This window comes from Marmota monax, unplaced genomic scaffold (assembly GCF_021218885.2).
Source record: "Marmota monax isolate L192 unplaced genomic scaffold, Marmota_monax_Labrador192_F-V1.1 WCK01_AAM20220418_F8-fsc00166, whole genome shotgun sequence".
Classification (NCBI taxonomy): Eukaryota; Metazoa; Chordata; class Mammalia; order Rodentia; family Sciuridae; genus Marmota; species Marmota monax.
This window is the reverse complement of record NW_026693344.1, coordinates 773,378-792,444: the sequence shown is the minus strand read 5'-3', so window position 1 is coordinate 792,444 and position 19,067 is coordinate 773,378. Positions and strand designations below refer to the sequence as shown.

Below are 19,067 nucleotides of genomic sequence, written 5' to 3'. Positions count from 1 at the left end.
GAACAGCCAACAATAAAAAATTAAAGAAACAAGATTAAAAAAAAATAAAACTAATCTAAGACAGAACAGCAGTTACATCTGGGATGATTATGAGCACACTCATAATCCCATTCAGTAAAACATTTACTGAAAAGCTATGTGTATGAAATGATTTTTTTTTTTCCTTTTGAGTCCAGGCTACTTAAAACTCGTCTCCCACTGTGTATGGTGGTGCATGATATAATCCCAGGGACTCCAGAGGCCGAGGCAAGAGGATTGCAAATTTGAGGCCAGCTTTAGCAATTTAGGGTGACCTTGTTTCAAAATAAAAAGGGCTGGGAATATGGCTTGGTGATAGAATATGGCTGAGTTCAATCCCCAGGATCAAGAAAAAAGAAAAAAAAGCCTCAGTTCTAGACAACAATTCTCTCTGTTGTACTCAGAGTTTGAGGGTCTTGGGAGTCTTAGGTCCTGAGTCCAATTCTGTCACTAATACTTAGCGTTGGCATTCTGTGACTATAAAAACATGAGAAAAGGAAGATTCACTGGGTCACCTGGGTGGGAGCTAGTGATTTCCATTGTTTCCACAAAGGGCACTCCTCAACTGGTGGAAATATAGTGTCCTTACATTTGCTCGCTTGTTTGCTTAAGTGAAACAGTCCCCTCAAATATCAGAACATCGGAAAACAAAAAGACTCTCTCTAATCATCCCACGCCTGATGGGCCAGCAAATCCTCGATGTCAAGTTAGAAAAGCCCCATTCATAACTGCCAGCCAATGCTGAGATGAACGTGAGGTGTATTGAATTTCTTGGAGTTGAGCAAGGGTGTCATAATCCACTTGTCCCACCATGTCCTGTCAGAAAACTGACAACTTAAGACTTCCCACTTCTGGATCAGATGTTATTTCTAGAGTCAGGCCTTGACTCTCTTTTCATTGATGAGAGAATTAGGAGTAACACCCAGGCTTTCTACTATAGCTCTCAGCCTCTTTCTTAGGTTAAAAATAAGCACGTACGGTGTGCGAGATGTTGCACTAATTTCCTTAAAAGTGTGTGCCACATTTCAATTTCAAAAATGTATATATATAGCTAGGCAGTGTCACACACCTGTAATCCCAGCAGCTCGGGAGGCTGAGGCTAGAGGATTGCAAGTTCAAAGCCAACCTCAGCAATTTAGTGAGACCCTGACTCTAAATAAAATACAAAAAGGGCTGGGGGTGTGTGGCTCAGTGGTTAAGTGCCCCTGAGTTTGATCCCCAGTATACACACACACACACACATACACACATACACATACATATATATATGATATATATGTCCATACCTGTTAGCCACACGGTACATCCTCGGAATCCACCCCTTGTTCCAACCACCTGTCCTCTCTTATTCCTGCTGACGTGATGGGCCTGATACACTACATTGGTAGATTTCTGTTGGTTGTCCTACAAAACAAGACAAGGTCAAGCACAAAATTGGATTAATAAAATACATATTCTTCACCAGAACAATAAATATCCATTTAAAATTTTAATTCAAAACCGATATATGTAATGTCTACAAAACATTTTTTGAAAAAGACTCACCCTTGTCCTTCCTCATTTTTTTTCCATTTCTGCAGATTACCCTGAGACATTTGCCACACATATATATTTTTCATAGCTGTGAGTATACACACATAATTTCTTTATCTGTTCTTTTCTGTTAATGTAATTCATAAGAATTTGGTTTCCTGAAAATAATGATTTTTTTAAAATTTATTTTTAAATATCAATCTTAAATCAGTGGATAATATTTCATTGGTTCATGCAACACAACCTGATAAATAACTAATAAAATTATAGTGTAATAACAGATTACATTCATAGACTTCGCCAACCTTATCTTTCTTTTATATCTGGAAACAGAGTTACCATTATTAATTCTATCAATTTACAAACCAACACTACCTTTAGAATAGTGAGAAATAGAAAGCCCAGTGGTCCCTTTTCAGAATACAGTATTCAGCCTTAGTTGGATCCAATTATAGTCATTTTACTGATAGCCCTTCCCTTTGTCTGCCCCAATTTTAAACTTAGCCAATCGCATAGATGGTAACCCCGAACTCCTCACACCCAGGCAAAGGGCAGCCTGACTTAGGGATAAAACCCAGCGGGGCCACCTAGCAGCCAGGTTTCCTAGCAAGCCCTTCAGGCGTAGTAAGCTTGCCTTGTTCACCCAATTTTCCAGCACATTTGATTTCTTGGGTACCTCGGTATTTCTCACGATATCCATCACAATCCCTTCAGAATATAATTCAAATTAGGCTGTTCTGATGCTAAATAACAGTTCTCCCCAGGGAGGTGAGGAGACATCACAGGGACTGTGATTCCATGACATTTTAGTTATGCACCTGGGGTAGAGACTAGGGATATGTCTTTGTTTCTATAGATGCCTGGTCTCCCCAAATCCAATCAGTTTGAATGGAGAACATCCCAAACACTCCAGCTGGGGGCATGCTGGGGTGGCTGGTGGAGCCCTGTCTGTGGAGCCAGGGAGAGGCTCAGGGTTAACGTCAGCCCCAGACAGCAGGTCAGAGGTTAGTCCCTGAGCACACAGGGCTACTTTCTCACAAGAACTAAACTTTGCTTCCACTCTCTCCTGGGTCAATGTACAAGTCTTTCAAAACCCCAGCAGAAATTCAAATGTACCAGTTATGAGACTTGGGGGAAATTCAAACACCAAATGTTTTGATTGGGCTAAAAATCAGCCTACTGAGGGAACAAACTATCTGATCCTGATTCTAAACTCTGATTTGAGGTCAGAGGTCTTTCCACGTGAAATGATTGTTCAATTCTTTCCCTGTATTTAAAAACGGGGTTGTCAGTTGGGCGTGATGGAGCACGCCCATCATCCCAGAAGCTTGGTCGGGTGAGACTGGAGGATTAAAAGTCCAAAGCCAGCCTCAGGAATTTAGCAAGACCCTGTCTCTAAATAAAATATAAAAATGGACTGGGGATGTGGCTCGGGGGTTAAGCGCACCTGAGTTCAATCCCCAGTAAAAAAATAAATAAAAAAAATTGGATCATCTTTATTACTCACTTGCAGATGTTCTTTATAGACCTTTCTATAGTATACGTGTGTGTGTGTGTGTGTGTGTGTTTGTGTGTGTAAGCTTCCGCCTCCCCTAAGGAGTAGGGCTGAGTATTTGATCATCTTCTATCCAAATGATGCTGGGGACTCAGCTTTATTCAGTACTACATTCCCAGCTCCTATGGTTGCCCCTGGCATATAGTAGGAGCGCAATAAACATTTACTAAATCAATGAATGAACGAATGAACTGACTTTTGGACCTGATATTCAGGTTAAATGTTCTTGAATTTAATGGTATTAGGAAAAATGGCACAAGGAAATAGAAAAAAGAGGAAAGCTAAATGTTAATATCTTGACTAGTAAACACTTGGCTAGTAAGCATGCATGAAATGCTCCATGTCCTTGGTCATCAGAGAAAGGCAAATGAAAACTAAAATGAGATGCCACTGATAACATTTAATGGCAGCAAGGGCATGTCCTCATATATTGATGGTGGAGGTATATAGGGGTACAATATCCTGTAACTACACCTGACAGTTTCTTTCAGAACATTTACCTCCCCTATGATTATCTAATCAAGAGAAAGGAAAACACGTTTCCATAAAAAGACTTGTGCAAGAATATTTCAGACTAAAGACTGGAAATGGTCAATTGTCCAGCAATAAAAAAATAGATACTCCAAAACTCCCCCAAAATATAAAAAGCAAAACTCAACCTCAAATTGAAAAAGATGCAGAGTGGAATAGTATTTTTTCAATCAAAAGGAATGGACTGCTGATACAGACAACAGGGATGATAATGAATAGAAAACATTATGCTGAGCCAATAAAACTTTACAGAAAAACTACATATGCATGATTCCATTCACCTCAAGTTCCAAAACGGGGAAAACTAATCCAAGACAGAACAGCAGTTACATCTGGGATGATGTAACAGCAGTTACATCAAGTTTTATGTTTTGATAAGGAGTTGAGGCACAGGGGCATTAGCATTTGTTAGAACCCATTCAGGTATGCTTAAGGTGAATATTTTGTAGTGTATAAATTTTACCACATTCATACAAAGAGCCATTATAAAAGTAAGCTGTTGGGTGAGGTGGCACAGGCCTGTAATCCCAGCACCTTGGAAGGCTAAAATGAGATGTGGAGCCAGGGAGAGGCCCAGGAGGATCAACAGCCTTAGTATAATCAAGGTACTAAGCAACGCGGTGAGACCCTATCTTTAAATAAAATAAAAGATAAGGCTGGAGGTGTGGTTCAGTGGTTGAGTGCCCCTGAATTCAATCCCAAGTACTGCCCCCCCCAAAAAAGAAGTAAGCAAACAAGCAAACAAAAAAATCATAATAGTATTTCAAATAGTAGAATTAACTGGTTCAACATGGTTGCATTTATAGAAAGGGACTCGGATCCCAAACTCGGTATATTAGACTAAAAGACTACTGCTACTGCCCACCTGTGATGTGAACCCCATCAATGTTTAATTTGTTTACAGAGATTGGGTTCCTTTTCCTCTCTTTTGACAGTTTTTCTTTTCTCCAGACAAGCAGTGAACCAGAATAAACCCAGGCTCTGCTAATCTGTGAACTCTGTTATGATTTTATTAAATGCCATCCTAACAAGCTTTTTTTTTTTACATACTTATTTATTTTTTAGTTGTAGTTGGACACAATACCTTTATTTATTTATTTATTTTTATGTGGTGCTGAGGACTGAACCCAGGGCCTTGCAGGAGCTAGGCAAGCGCTTACCACTGAGCCACAACCCCAGCCCCCTAACAAGCTTTTTGTTTTTTAAAAATAGTTCACAATTCACCAAAAGGAACTACTCTAATACTGTATAATAGTTGCATCTTCATCATGGGTCTTTATACAAATTTCTATCACCGCAGCAATATTTAAACAAATAAAATATTTTTAGGTCCCCAGGTACTGGGGTCTTTTGGTTCAGCAAGATATTTTGCTTCTTATTTATTTCAAAATCACCCTTGGTGTTTTGCAAAAGGCAAACTAATAAAATAAAAGCAGATGTTTTAAATGATATTTGAACTGTAAAGGGGGCAGGGCAGCCAAAAACTTGTCCTTGCTGAAAGCCTTACACTCCTCTAAAAAGCATATGGTGTTCTAAGCTTTGGAAAGAAAGTGGCTGTCAGAAAAAAAGATCCTCTACAAAAAATAAAACACATGTTGAAGGAAAAAATGCCTGCCTCTCTGCGTGGTCCTAGGAGCACCCAGACATCCTTAGCACCTTGACTAACACACACTCAGCAGAAAGTAGCCCAGAAACTACAATGCTAGCGGCGTACTTCTATCCTGGGTCCCCAAAAATCCCTACTTTCTTCCAGGTCACTCCCCCACTGCATGCACAGGAATGGCAAGAGTGGTTTTGGAGTCATGCAAACTTAGATTTGTGCCCACTTCACAGCCTCCTGAGGCACTTGATTGACCAGATTAACATCCCTGATCCCCATTTCTTTCTCTGAAAAATAAGAATAAAAATACTTTCCTCTTGGGATTGCTGAAAGGATTAAACAAGATAATTATTTGAATAAAATGGCAAAGAAAATACTAGACACACAGTGGGATGTAGAATCTAAAAGTACCAGATGGCATTTAATCTGGAGAAATAATAGTAATTTAGGTCTAAATCATCCAGATTTAGAAGGGTTCTGGGGACTTGGGTTCTCTCTGAGGGAAGTCTGGGGAGGTGGGCTCATGATCAAATCAGCCAGTGGACAGGACTTTGTATGGGGGGGTGAATATTTCTCTCACATGTGCACACACCCCACAGATATACACACATATGATATCACCGTCATCACTGCTACTCTGATGACTTAATTCCAGCCAGGAAGTACCCACGCTGACGTGCACCAGTTTGAAGCCTCCTCTTTCTAACCCCAAACTTACTGTCCTTGTTCTGGCTGTCTTGGAATCATGAACACTTTGTTACCACAAAGGAAAATGGCCTTTGCCCCAGGTCAGTAGTGTCTGGACCATGTCACCAAGCCCAGGGTTTCAGTAAGTTTCTCTGCTGGATTCACCCTCGGCTCCCAAGTGTCAAAGCAGCTTCTGGAACTCAGGATGAGGCACCCTGGGTCATGGCAGAGAGCCTCAGCCTTTACTTGAAAAGAACAATCTGGGTGAAAGACTTCAGATGGCTTTGGGGTGGGACGTGGGACGGGACATGCTCACAGACAACTCCAAGTCACATCACAGTTAAGCCCGTCCTGAAAGAGAGAGCCCTGAGGGAATGAGGAAGCTGGAAAGCACACGTCAGGGTGAGTTTTCCAACGTGCAAAGGATTTTTCGCTTTTGTTTTTGGGTTGTGCATATCTTTAGTAAAAATGAGCAAGTACATTTGAATTCCCTCTGTACCCTGCCACTTCTCTCACAACTCAAACAAACCCACTTTACTTTTCTAATTAGAGCCACTTTGCCCTCTTTGAACTTGGGCCTCGAAGCTGCTGCACTGTTTCACTGTTCCCTTGCTGATTAAAAGTGTTCCATCTTCTTCTTCTCTGGGAAAACACCAAATGGCAGATCGTGCCTGTGCAGCGGGAGGTCTCTGAGGTCCCAGGCCCCGAGACCCTGCCCCCCACCAATGGGTGGCCACAGCAGGCTTCAGCAGGTCTCAGAGGCAGTGGTCAGGACTGGGGCCATGGCCTCAGGGCTCGTGGAGGTGAGGCTGAAGACAAGGAGTGGATCCCGGTCACTAAGCTGGGCCGCCTGGTCAAGGACATGAAGATCAAGTCCCTGGAGGAGATCTATGTCGTCTCCTTGCCCATCAAGGAGTCTGAGAGCATTGACTTTTCCCTGGAGGCATCACTCCAGGATGAGGTTTTGAAGATCCTGCCTGTACAGAAACAGGCTCTGCTGCTGGCCAGTGGACCAGGGTCAAGGCATTTGTACCTAATGGGGACTACAGGGATCACGTTGGACTGGGAGTAAAGTGCTCCAAGGAGGTAGCCACGGCTATCCGAGGGGCCATCATCCTGGCCAAGCTCTCCATTGTTCCTGTGCGGAGAGGCTACTGGGGGATCAAGATTGGCAAGCCCCACACTGTCCCTTACAAGGTGACAGGATGTTGGGGTTCTGTTCTGGTACAGCTCAACCCTGCCCCCAGAGGCACTGGCATTGTCTCAGCTCCTGTGCCCAAGAAGCTGCTGCTGATGGCTGGTATTGATGGCTGCTACACTTCTGCCAGGGGCTGCACTGCCACCTTGGTACCTCTGCCAAGGCCACCTCTGATGCCATCTCCAGGACATACAGCTGTTTGACCCCCGATCTCTGGAAAGAGACTGTGGTCACCAAGTCTCCCTATCAGGAATTCACTGACCATCTTGTGAAAACCCACACCAAAGTCTCTGTATAGAGGACCCAGGCTCCAGCCGTGGCTACAACACAGGGTTTTTATACAAAAATAATGATAATAAAGTGAATGAAACCCGTTTACAAAAAAAGTGTTCCATCTTCCCCCTCCCCATCCTCATCATTTCAAGGTCCATTTTCAGAAAGAAGCAACCTCAACTATTGCCCTATCAAGTCCATAGTAGAAGCTACACTTTCACATGTATTCTCTCTCTCTCTCTCTCTCTCTCTCTCTCTCTCTCTCTCTCTCTCTCTCTCTCTTTCTCTCTCTCTCTCTCTCTTGCACAAAACCTGGAAGTTAGGGAGGCTGGGCTTTGTGATCCATTTACAGATCTGAAAACGACTGCTCAGAATCAGGGATGTGGATGAGCTCACACCTGGACGCTAGAAGATCCAGGTGGGTTTATGTCCAGGTCTTCCTCCTGCCTAGACAGAACTTGTAGTTACCCAGGCTCAGCTCTCTGATCTGAGTTACAGTTCCTTGTTAAGGATTAAAGGAGATACTGCATATTAAGACTTTTGATACTACATTAAAATGTTAAAAATTAAAAAATTATTCTCACTTAATTTTTATTACTTAATATGTATAGCTATGAATATTTCAAGAATTTTTCCCCTTTCAGATTTTTTTCCTGAGGATGTATAATGCAAAGTGTATGACTGCGTATCAAGAATGATGAACCACTTTATAGTTCTCATTATATGGAGCCGGTTCATTTTCCAGGGAGACAAACCAAGTTACCAATCTACCTTTTTATACATATTTCTAAATGATCCAACTACTTTGCTGTGTTTGCATTTTTACCATTTTTCCCCCAGGTTGATTTGTATTCATTTAGTTACTTCTACAAACATGCAGTTTGGTTTTTCCCTGTAACAAGTTATTTGTGACTTTTATGGGGTTTTTTTGTTGTTGTTGTTGTTTGTTTGTTTGTTTTTGGTATTAGGTATTGAACCCAGTGGCACTTTACCACTGGGCTTCATCCCCCTCTCAGTTTTTTAACTTTTTATTCTGAGATAGGGTCTTACAAAGTTGCTTAGAGTCACTATGCTGCTGAGGCTGGCCTTAAAATTGTAATCCTCCTGTCTTAGCCTCCTGAAATACTGGTATTGCAGATGAGCACCATCATGCCTTGCTTAATTTTTTTGATACATGTAAAATGAGCTTAAATGGTTCAATTTTATGTCTTTTCTATAATTATCTCCAGTGATCTCAAATATATTATATTACAACTCATTTTTGTTACTTTGAATGTCTTTTAAAATTTTGATTTTTTTTTCAGAATTCTTATATGTGCATGTATATATTTTTTGTAGTTCTGGGGAGCAAAACCAGGACCTCACCCATGCTAGGCAAATGTTCTACTCCTGAGCTATACCCCCAATCCTTTATATATTTATAATAAAGAAATTTTCTGCTTTAGTGTAAATACCTATGGTTCTGATGGTTGCCATTTTATAATATGCTTTTATATCTTGAAGATTGAAAAGCTCATTCATCTTAAAAAAACTTTTCCTTTTTAGTTTATTCTAAAATGACATTCTCTCATTGAAATAAAATTACACAACTTTTGTTGAGAACATACAATGCTTCATTGTGATTTTCTTTGCTAGACTCTTAATTCTCAAAGAAGCCCAACATCATAATATAGAAAAAGGAGTTATTGTCCAAGATGTTCATAGTAGTATTATCTAAAATTGTGAAATCAGAAACAATAAACATGTCCATCAATTAACTAGATTATAGCACACACATATGATGACCATGAGCATCTATATTTATTGACCTAAAAATACATCTTGATTTACACCCAAGTGAGAAAACAGTTTACAAGGTAAGTAAACATACGTACTTATATGCATAAGGCTATGTCAAAGAAAAGTCAGGAAATCAAGGGCAAAATTGTAATAATAATAACCATCTTGGGGGTTGAGTAATTTTGGGTAATTATTTTCCATCCTGTCTCCATATTCTGATTTTTTTCAATATTAAATTCGAAAATAAATATATTTTTAAAATACAAAGGCTTTCTCAACCAGAGATGGATGAGACCAAAATGATAAGATTCTTGATGTGCAAGGGATCACAGATACGTGGACACAAGCCGTCCTGAGGTAAGTTACAACCAACACGAAAATTTCCAAACCAAAAACAGACAACAAACCAGCCACCTAATATCCTGACACCGTGAGACACCTTCAAGACAGCCAGTCCCTCTGAAATGTCTAATGATGTGCAGTGAGCTCTCCACTGATCACCTTTCAAGCATTTTCCATTGCACTTGATCATCATGGTGACCATCTCCATCATTTAGTTACTTCATCCAGAGAAAAAATGGGGAAGATGCAGCAGCTTTTAGAAACTGATGAGGAATGGGGCTCCCTCTTCCATATATTCTCCATAACAAGGCCCTCACTCTTCACCTGCAGAGTCTGAGTTTGTTGCACCACCTCCTAGGAACCTCCCAAGAAAGGCATCCTGACAGTATAAATGAAGTGGCAGCAAGACATCACAAAGGTGATTTTGCTCAACTTTGAGGCAATTACCACCAATAAATATGTAAGGTTTAAGGTTCGATTCTACTTTTTTAGTTTTTAGTAGAGAGGGAAGTAGGTTTTTATTTGTTTTGTTGTTTTTTTTATTTGGGTACTAGAGTTTGAACCAGGGGCACTTAACTACAGAGCCACATCCCCAGCCCTTTTTAAAAATTTTTATGAGACAAGGTCTCGTTAAGTTGCTTAGGGCCTTTCTGTGTTGCTGAGGCTGGCTTTGAACTAGCAATCCTCCTGCCTCAGCCTCCCAAGTCACTGGGATTACAGCCAAACACCACTATGCCCAGCAAGAGGGAAGTTTTAAAAGAAGTGTCACTAAATTTGAAAACATACTTTGAAAAGAAGTTTATCTTGAAGAAAATATGGTTTTAAAATCTTCTGTGTAAAGAGAGATTATGAGTAAAGCATGCTAAATCCAACTCTGTGAATGCAGTTTTCATAATACAGTGTATTTATTACTGTGTTAGCTTTCCGTAAGTATGACAAAATATCCGAAATAATCAACTTATGGGAGGAAAGTTTTATTTTTATTTATGGTTTCAGAGGTTTTAGTCCATGGTTGCTTGGTCCTGTGGCCTTTGGGTCTGTGGCATCACACTATACCATGGCAGAAGCACATGTTGGAGGAGGACTATTTACTTCATGGAGCCCAGGAAGGAGGTGGGGAAGGCTAGGCTCCCAAGGGCACACCCCCAATGACCTCACTTCCCTCAAATGGGCTCCACCTGTTAAAGGTTCCACCACCTCCCAACAGTGTCGCAGGCTAGGAACCAAGTCTTTAGCACATGGGCCTTTGGCAGGCATTTCAGATCCAAACAATATCATTACTTATCCTGATAAACATAACCTCCCTAAACCCACCAACCCTCCAGGGTTACATTTGTGTTAACCTATTCTTGAGTTACAAAGGAAATAATCACATGAGGTAGCCAGGGCAAAATGCCAGCTGTGACAATTGAGACAAAAGAATTGATAACTTTCTTAGAAGAACAAATTGAATCATTTTCCAAAATAGTTACTGGACAGTACAAAAATTGTTCAAATCTGGAATTTATAAATTAAAATTGCGATCAGACTGAGGAAGTTTTAGGATGGATATAAATTTTCTTCAGGACAAAAACTTATCACTGTCAACAATTCCTACTAAGGAAAGTTCTGCCAAGTAGATTAATGCTGAGAATGAGAGAACAATTTTTAAAAATCCACCACAACTAAGTTGATTCAACTTTTCAAAGCTACCACTAAGAAATAAATCACAGGCTGATAGTAAATGGATAAAGTTTGAATACTGTGAAAAATGGCAGCCAAATATATATATATATATATATATATATATATATATATATATATATATATATATATATGAATGATGAAGGGGCATCTTAATAATATTAATATCTTTTTAAAAATCCCATGTGGATTTTTATAGTATTTGAAAAAGCATATGAAAAACATATATTGTTGAAAAAATATATATATTGTTGAAAAATCCTGGATGGCAATACAGTTTGTAAGCATCATTCATACATTTGCCAAGAAAAGTAAAGGAGACCCTCTCCTCATGGGATTGTGCATTGTGTTCCAGATCTTTTATGCACACAGACATCAACTCAGAGGTGAGTACAACAGTTGCAAACAAGGCATCATCTGGAAGGGAAGGGACTGTGGAATTTCCATTAGCTGGAGAACAACCCAGCTCCAGCCTTTCCACATATAGAGCCAAGCAGGAAGGGACAGGTTTATGACCCTGGGGAACTTTGGCTGCATCCTCTTTTTTGAGTCATAGCCATATGTCCTCAGTTGGTTCTGCTCAGAGGCCCTGGAATCTGCCCAATTTTCTTTGGCCTGCAGCTGCTTAGTAAATTCACTTGACGTACCTCTTCCTCTGGTTCCAGTCTCCAGCTGTACAAACCAGTTGCAGACTGTGATATACCCTGTCCACTGCCCACTCCTAAAGCACAGGTGTGCTGCTGCTTCTAGGTGCCCTGAGGGTCAGGGGTCCATGTCTGACTTGGCCAGAACTTCATCTCCCCATAATGGGTGCTATGCTGGATAAAGTGAACCCAGGTGCCCTTTCACCACCCTCTTCATCATCAAGGGATGGAGCAAGGCCCACACCACATCAGGACAATTGCTAGGAGTTGCAATCTGCCAGGACGCATGCTGGGTCAGGCTGAGGCAAAGCCTCGAGTTGGCCTCATCTTCCCATTTGACATAATCACTTCCAAATTTGACCATGATGAAGAAATATCATGCAAACCCTGAGAGGCATCCTATGAAATATCTGGTCAGCATGCCACAAAACTGTCAAAATAATCAAAAGCAAGCAGAGTCTGAGACGAATGGAATAGCATAGAAGACACAAACCCACATAAATACAGTTATCTCATGCTAGACAAAGGCACCAGAAACACACATTAGAGAAAAGACATCCTCTTCAACAAATGGTGCTAGGAAAACTGAAAATCTATATGTAGTAGAATGAAATTTAATCCCTATCTCTCACCATGCAAAAAACTCAACTCAAAGTGGATTAAGGACCTAAGAATTAGACCAGAGACCTTGTGCCTAATAGAAGAAAATGTAGGTCCAATTTTCCATTATGCTTTTTATATTTTGGGGGAGTTTTGGAGTATCTATTTTTTTATTGCTCAGGAACCAAGTTCCTCAACAAGACTCCCAAAGTGCAAGAAGTAAAATTAAGAATCAATAAATGGATGATAGCAAACTAAAAAGCTTCTTCACAGTAAATGAAATGATCAAGAACATGAAGAGAGAACATACAGAATGGGAGAAAATCTTTGCCATCTGTACCTCAGATAGAGCATTAATCTCCAGGATAAATAAAGAACTCAAAAAACTTAACACCAAAAAAAAAAAAAAACCCAAATAACCTAATCAAAAGCGAGCAAAGGAACTGAACAGATACTTCACAGAAGAAGAAATGCGAATGGTCAACCAATATATAAAAAATTTTCAATATCTCTAGCAATTAGAGAAATTCAAATTCAAACAGTGAGGACGTGGGGGAAAGGTACACTCATACATTGCTGATGAGGCTACAAATTGGTACAACCACTCTGGAGAGCAGTATGGAGATTCCTCAGAAAACTTGGATTAGAACTACCATTTGACCCAGTTGTCACACTCCTTGGTATATACCCAAAGGACCTAAAATCAGCATACTACAGTGACACAGTCATATCAACATTTATAGCAGCTCGATTCACAATAGCTAGCTATGGAATCAACCTAAGTATCCTTCAAGAGATTAATGGATAAAGAAAATATGATATACATACAAATTGGAATATTACTCGGCCATAAAGAAGAATGAAATTATGGCATTTGCCAGTAAATGGATAGAACTGGAGATTATCATTCTAAGTGAAATAAGGCAATCCCCCCAAACTAAAGGCCAAATGTCCTCTCTGACATTCAGATGCTAACAAACAATAAGGCAGGGCAGGAAGAAGAGAAATTTATTAAATTAGACAAAGAGGAATGAAGGAAAAGAAGTGGAGATGGGACTAGGAAAGACAGTAGAATGAATTTGTTGACTTTCCCATGTTCATACATGAATACATGACCAGTGTAACTTCACATCATGTACAACCTCAAGAATGGAAAGTTATACTTCATGTATTTGTAATATGCCAGAATACACTAGAAAGAACACATATTTAAGAATTTAAAAATAAGAGAATGGTGTTAGAAGATGGCCGCTGCGCACGGGGGTTGCTGAAGTGCTGAGCGGGGTGCTCAGAGCAGCGGCTTTAATCGAGATTTCGCACAGCGTGTAAGAACCCCTTCCACCGTTAATCTGTAGTGGACCACTTTGCCAAGCAGCAGGAAGAACAAAGAGATCGAAAAAGAGACGCTTGGCTCCCGGACGCTTTGCCGCCCAAAGCCGCGGGCGCTTTGCTCCCATCTGCTTCCTCTTTCGCTTCGCTCCGGGCAGAAAAGGTGAATGTGTAATCAGCAGTTGATTGTAAGTACCCGAGGCAAAGAAAGCTCAGTGCGCCCTGCCCCTTTTTTTTTTTTTTTTTTTTTGAATATTTTTTATACAGGGAGAGTTTGTGGATTGGGATCGTTGGCTGGGCTGTGGTTTCTGTGCCGAAATTCCACTCCGCGGGAGCCGCCATTTGCTTTCTGCCGGCTGTCTTGATGGCTATGGCTACATTGTCCGGCAGCCGCACCTAGAGGTTGGAGCTGGGCTGCGTGCCGAGCCCTGTTCTCCAAAGGCTGGACCACAGCCTTGAGCGCCTGGGTCGCCTGTTCGCCGCTGCACCCTCGGGCAGAGTCTGCTCTGGGGTCGTTCTGCATGCCCCTGCGAGGGGACCCGTGCTTCAGAGGAAGGAGCCGGAGAGCCGCGGCAGCCGCTTGGGCCCTGGGGGCTGGGCACCGGTTCTTTGGCGCAGCTACGGTTGCGGACGAGAGCGGCACCCCTGAGCGTGGCCCCGGGGAAGAGGCGACGGCGGCAGGGTTTAATTTCTAGAAATCTGGACTGGAAACAGAAGCAGCAGTTTGTATAATCCCAAGAACTTGCTTATGCCAGGAAGCTGTAAGGGCAACATGAATATCATTGAGGAGATCTAACATGGCAGCGGGCGGGAAGAGATCAAGTCTCTGACCTCTTCAACTGCGAGGGCATAGGGAGCTGTAAACTGTATAAATGCTGTTTGCCCAGGATCACTAGGCAATGCTGAGCTGACGTGGATCTGGGGTGTACAGTCTGGGCCCCTCAGAACACACACACCGAGCCCGGATCGGCTGCATCCAAGCTCCGGTTCGCCTGTTTCTCGTGACTCAGCACTAACAATCCCGCTGAAATAACTGGTTGGCCCTTAGGAACTTTCAGAGGTAAAAACCAACCGAGCCTTCATAGGCAGTGGCCACAGGATTGAAACGGGGATTGGGAGAGACAGTCAGGACCCACCCGTTGCACTGGTCACCCGGCAAAGGGAACCAACGGTCACCATTTACATGTGATACCACCCTGGCAGAGAACTGAGGTCACGGGCGGAGGAGATAACTGCATTGAAACCAGCGCAACAGGGCTCCCAGGAGCAGCAGACCTGGCGTGTAGCCAGTATTGTGGTGAGCGTCACAGGTGAGCGCGGCCTGGCTTGAGGAAACACAAGAGAAGGCCCTAGGCACTCAGGATTGGAGACCCGCCCAGTCTGTGAGGAAGAGCTGCTACACAGTGATTGGTTCCCACTTAGTGAGAGGAGAAGCTTGACCCAGTGGGCACAGCTCCACCTACTGGAAGAGAAATTAATCGAACTCTATGACTGCATTTATTATTATTATTATTATCATTTTTTTTCTTTTTCTTTTTTTTCTTTCATTTTCAATTTTTTATTGTTGTTGTTCTTTAACTTTTTTAATGTTTCTAATTTTTTTATTATTATTATAATTTTTTCAATTTTAATTTTCATTATTTTTATTATCATTATTATTTTTGTAAAAATTTTTTTTTCTTTTCTTTCTTTCTTTATTTTCTAACTTTTTTGTGTGTGTTTTGTTTTTGTTTCTTTTGTCTTTTCATTTCTTTTCAATTTTCTTATTCCCCCTTCCTTGAATTCTACCTGCCTACTGTCATTCTCTTTAGTGACTTCTTCCCTTCCCTTCTAATATCTTTCCTCCCAAGCATCAAATAAATTTATAAGAGTAAACAGTAACTCAGCAGTCAAGCAGAACAAGAAGTAACATGAGCAGCATAAAAAAGCAAGGAAGAAAAGGGGTACAAACAATGAAGGACAGCCTAAATATTCAGGAGGACCTAGAGTCAGCAGAAAAATGGTCATATAAAGAACTCAAGGAACACCTTAGACAGATGGAATGGAACCTTAAAGAGGATATGAGACAGCAAATCCAAACAGTGAAAGAACACTTTGAAAATCAATTACATAAACAGATAAAAGAAGAAGTTAAGCATCTTTATCAGGAGATAGAGATTATAAAAAAAATCAAACAATAATTCTAGAAATGAAGGAAACGATAAACCAAATTAAAAACTCAATTGAGAGTATCACTAACAGAGTGGAGCAAGTAGAAGCCAGAACGTCAGATAATTAAGACAAAATATATCATCTTGAAAAGAGCCTAGCCAACTCAGAAAGGCTGGTTAAAAATCATGAGAGAAACATCCAAGAGATATGGGATAACATAAAAAAAACCAAACCTACGAGTCATCGGGATAGAAGAAGGTACAGAGATTCAAACCAAGGGAATGAGTAGCCTGCTGAATGAAATAATTACAGAAAACTTTCCAGAAATAAAAAAGGGAACGGATATACAAATTTTAGATGCATACAGGACACTGAGCACACAAAATCACAGTAGACCAACGCCAAGACACATTGTTATGAAGATATCCAATATACAGAACAAAGAGAAAATATTAAAAGCTACAAGAGAAAGGAGGCAGATTACATTCAGGGGTAAACCAATAAGGTTAACAACGGATTTTTCATCACAGACGCTGAAAGCGAGAAGATCCTGGAACAACGTATTTCAAACACTAAAAGACAATGGATGCCAACCAAGAATTCTGTATACAGCAAAATTAAGCTTCAGGTATGACAATGAAATAAAAATCTTTCATGACAAACAAAAGCTGAAAGAATTTGCAGCCAGAAAACCAGCATTGCAAAGCATCTTGAGCAAAACACTACACGAGGAAGAAATGAAAAACAATAACCAAAACCATCAGTGGGAAGTGCCTCTATAAAAACAGAGGGCGGGGGGAAAGCTAACCATGGAGAAACAAACTAAATTAAATTAAAAAAAAAGAAGATAAATAATCAAACATGGCTGGAAGTACAAACCATATATCAATAGTAACTCTAAACGTTAATGGCTTAAACTCTCCAATAAAGCGACATAGGCTGGTAACATGGATTAAAAAAACAAATCCAACAATATGCTGCCTCCAGGAGACACATCTGATTGCAAAAGACATACACAGGCTGAAGGTGAAAGGTTGGGAAAAAATATACCACGCACAGGGTCCTCGTAAGCAAGCAGGGGTGGCCATCCTCATATCGAATAAAATCGACTTCAAGACTAAGTTAATCAAAAGGGATAAGGAAGGACATTATATACTGTTAAAAGGAACCATTCACCAACAAGACATAACAATTATCAATATTTATGCACCAAATAATGGTGCTGTGACGTTCATAAAACAAATTCTCCTCAAGTTCAAGAATCAAATAGATCACAACACAATAATTATGGGTGACTTCAACACACCTCTCTCACCATTTGACAGATCCTCCAAACAAAAGTTGAATAAAGAAACTATAGAACTCAATATCACAATCAACAACCTAGACTTAACTGACATATATAGAATATATCAACCATCATCAAGTGGATATACTTTTTTTCTCAGCAGCACATGGATCCTTCTCAAAAATAGACCATATATTATGCCATAGGGCAACCCTCAGTTAATATACAGGGGTGGAGATAATCCCATGCATTTTATCTGATCATAATGGAATGAAACTGGAAATCAATGATAAAAGAAGGAAGGAAAAATCCTACATCACATGGAAAATGAACAATATGTTACTGAATGATCAATGGGTTACAGAAGACATAAAGGAGGAAATCAAAAAATTCTTAGAGATAAATGAAAATACAGACACAACATATCGGAATCTATGGGACACAATGAAAGCAGTTTTAAGAGGGAAATTCATCGCCTGGAGGTCATTCCTCAAAAAAAGGAAAAACCAACAAATAAAAGAGCTCACACTTCATCTCAAAGCGCTAGAAAAGGAAGAGCAAAACAACAGCAAATGTAGCAGAAGCAAGAAATAATTAAAATCAGAGCGGAAATCAACGAAATTGAAACAAAAGAAACTATTGAAAAAATTAACAAAACTAAAAGTTGGTTCTTTGAAAAAATAAATAAGATCGACAGACCCTTAGCCATGCTAACGAAGAGAAGAAGAGAGAGAACTCAAATTACTAACATACGGGACGAAAAAGGCAATATCACAACAGACGCTACAGAAATACAGAAGACAATTAGAAATTATTTTGAAAACCTATATTCCAATAAAATAGAAGATAGTGAAGACATCGATAAATTCCTTAAGTCATATGATTTGCCCAGACTGAATCAGGAGGATACTCACAACTTCAACAGACCAATATCAATAGATGAAATAGAAGAAGCAATCAAAAGACTTCCAACCAAGAAAAGCCCAGGACCGGATGGGTATACAGCGGAGTTTTACAAAACCTTTAGGGAAGAATTAATACCAATACTTTTCAAGCTATTTCAGGAAATAGAAAAAGAGGGAGCTCTGCCAAATTCATTCTATGAGGCCAACATCACCCTGATTCCGAAACCAGACAAAGACACCTCAAAGAAAGAAAACTACAGACCAATATCTCTGATGAACCTAGATGCAAAAATCCTCAATAAAATTCTGGTGAATCGGATACAAAGGCACATCAAAAAAATTGTGCACCATGATCAAGTAGGATTCATCCCTGGGATGCAAGGATGGTTCAATATACGGAAATCAATAAATGTTATTCACCACATCAATAGACTTAAAGATAAGAACCATATGATCATCTCAATAGACGCAGAAAAAGCATTCGACAAAGTACAGCATCCCTTTATGTTCAAAACATTAGAAAAACTAGGAATAACAGGAACTTACCTCGACATAGTAAAAGCTATATATGCTAAGCCTCAGGCTAGCATCATTCTCAATGGAGAAAAATTGAAGGCATTCCCCCTAAAATCTGGAACAAGACAGGGATGCCCTCTATCACCACTTCTATTCAATATAGTTCTTGAAACACTGGCCAGAGCAATTAGACAGACGAAAGAAATTAAAGGCATAAAAATAGGAAAGGAAGAACTTAAATTATCACTATTTGCAGATGACATGATTCTATACCTAGAAGACCCAAAAGGGTCTACAAAAAAACTACTAGAACTAATAAATGAATTCAGCAAAGTGGCAGGATATAAAATCAACACGCATAAATCAAAGGCATTTCTGTATATCAGTGACAAAACTTCTGAAACGGAAATGAGGAAAAACACTCCATTCACAATA

General features: G+C 40.2%; 1 protein-coding gene and 1 pseudogene across 4 annotated transcripts in view; one reads left to right on the top strand and one right to left on the bottom strand.

Annotated features, from left to right (window-relative positions):
- The window catches only part of Papss2 (3'-phosphoadenosine 5'-phosphosulfate synthase 2), a 100,421-nt gene that overhangs the window by 35,600 nt on the left and 45,754 nt on the right, over window positions 1-19,067 (bottom strand). For all 4 annotated transcript variants that reach the window (XM_058583230.1, XM_058583231.1, XM_046456811.1 and 1 more), the window contains exon 2: window positions 1,305-1,422. In XM_058583230.1, the coding sequence (XP_058439213.1) occupies window positions 1,305-1,422 (118 nt within the window). The remainder of the gene's footprint in view (window positions 1-1,304; window positions 1,423-19,067) is intronic.
- Window positions 6,010-7,486, top strand: LOC124101067 (small ribosomal subunit protein uS5-like; annotated as a pseudogene).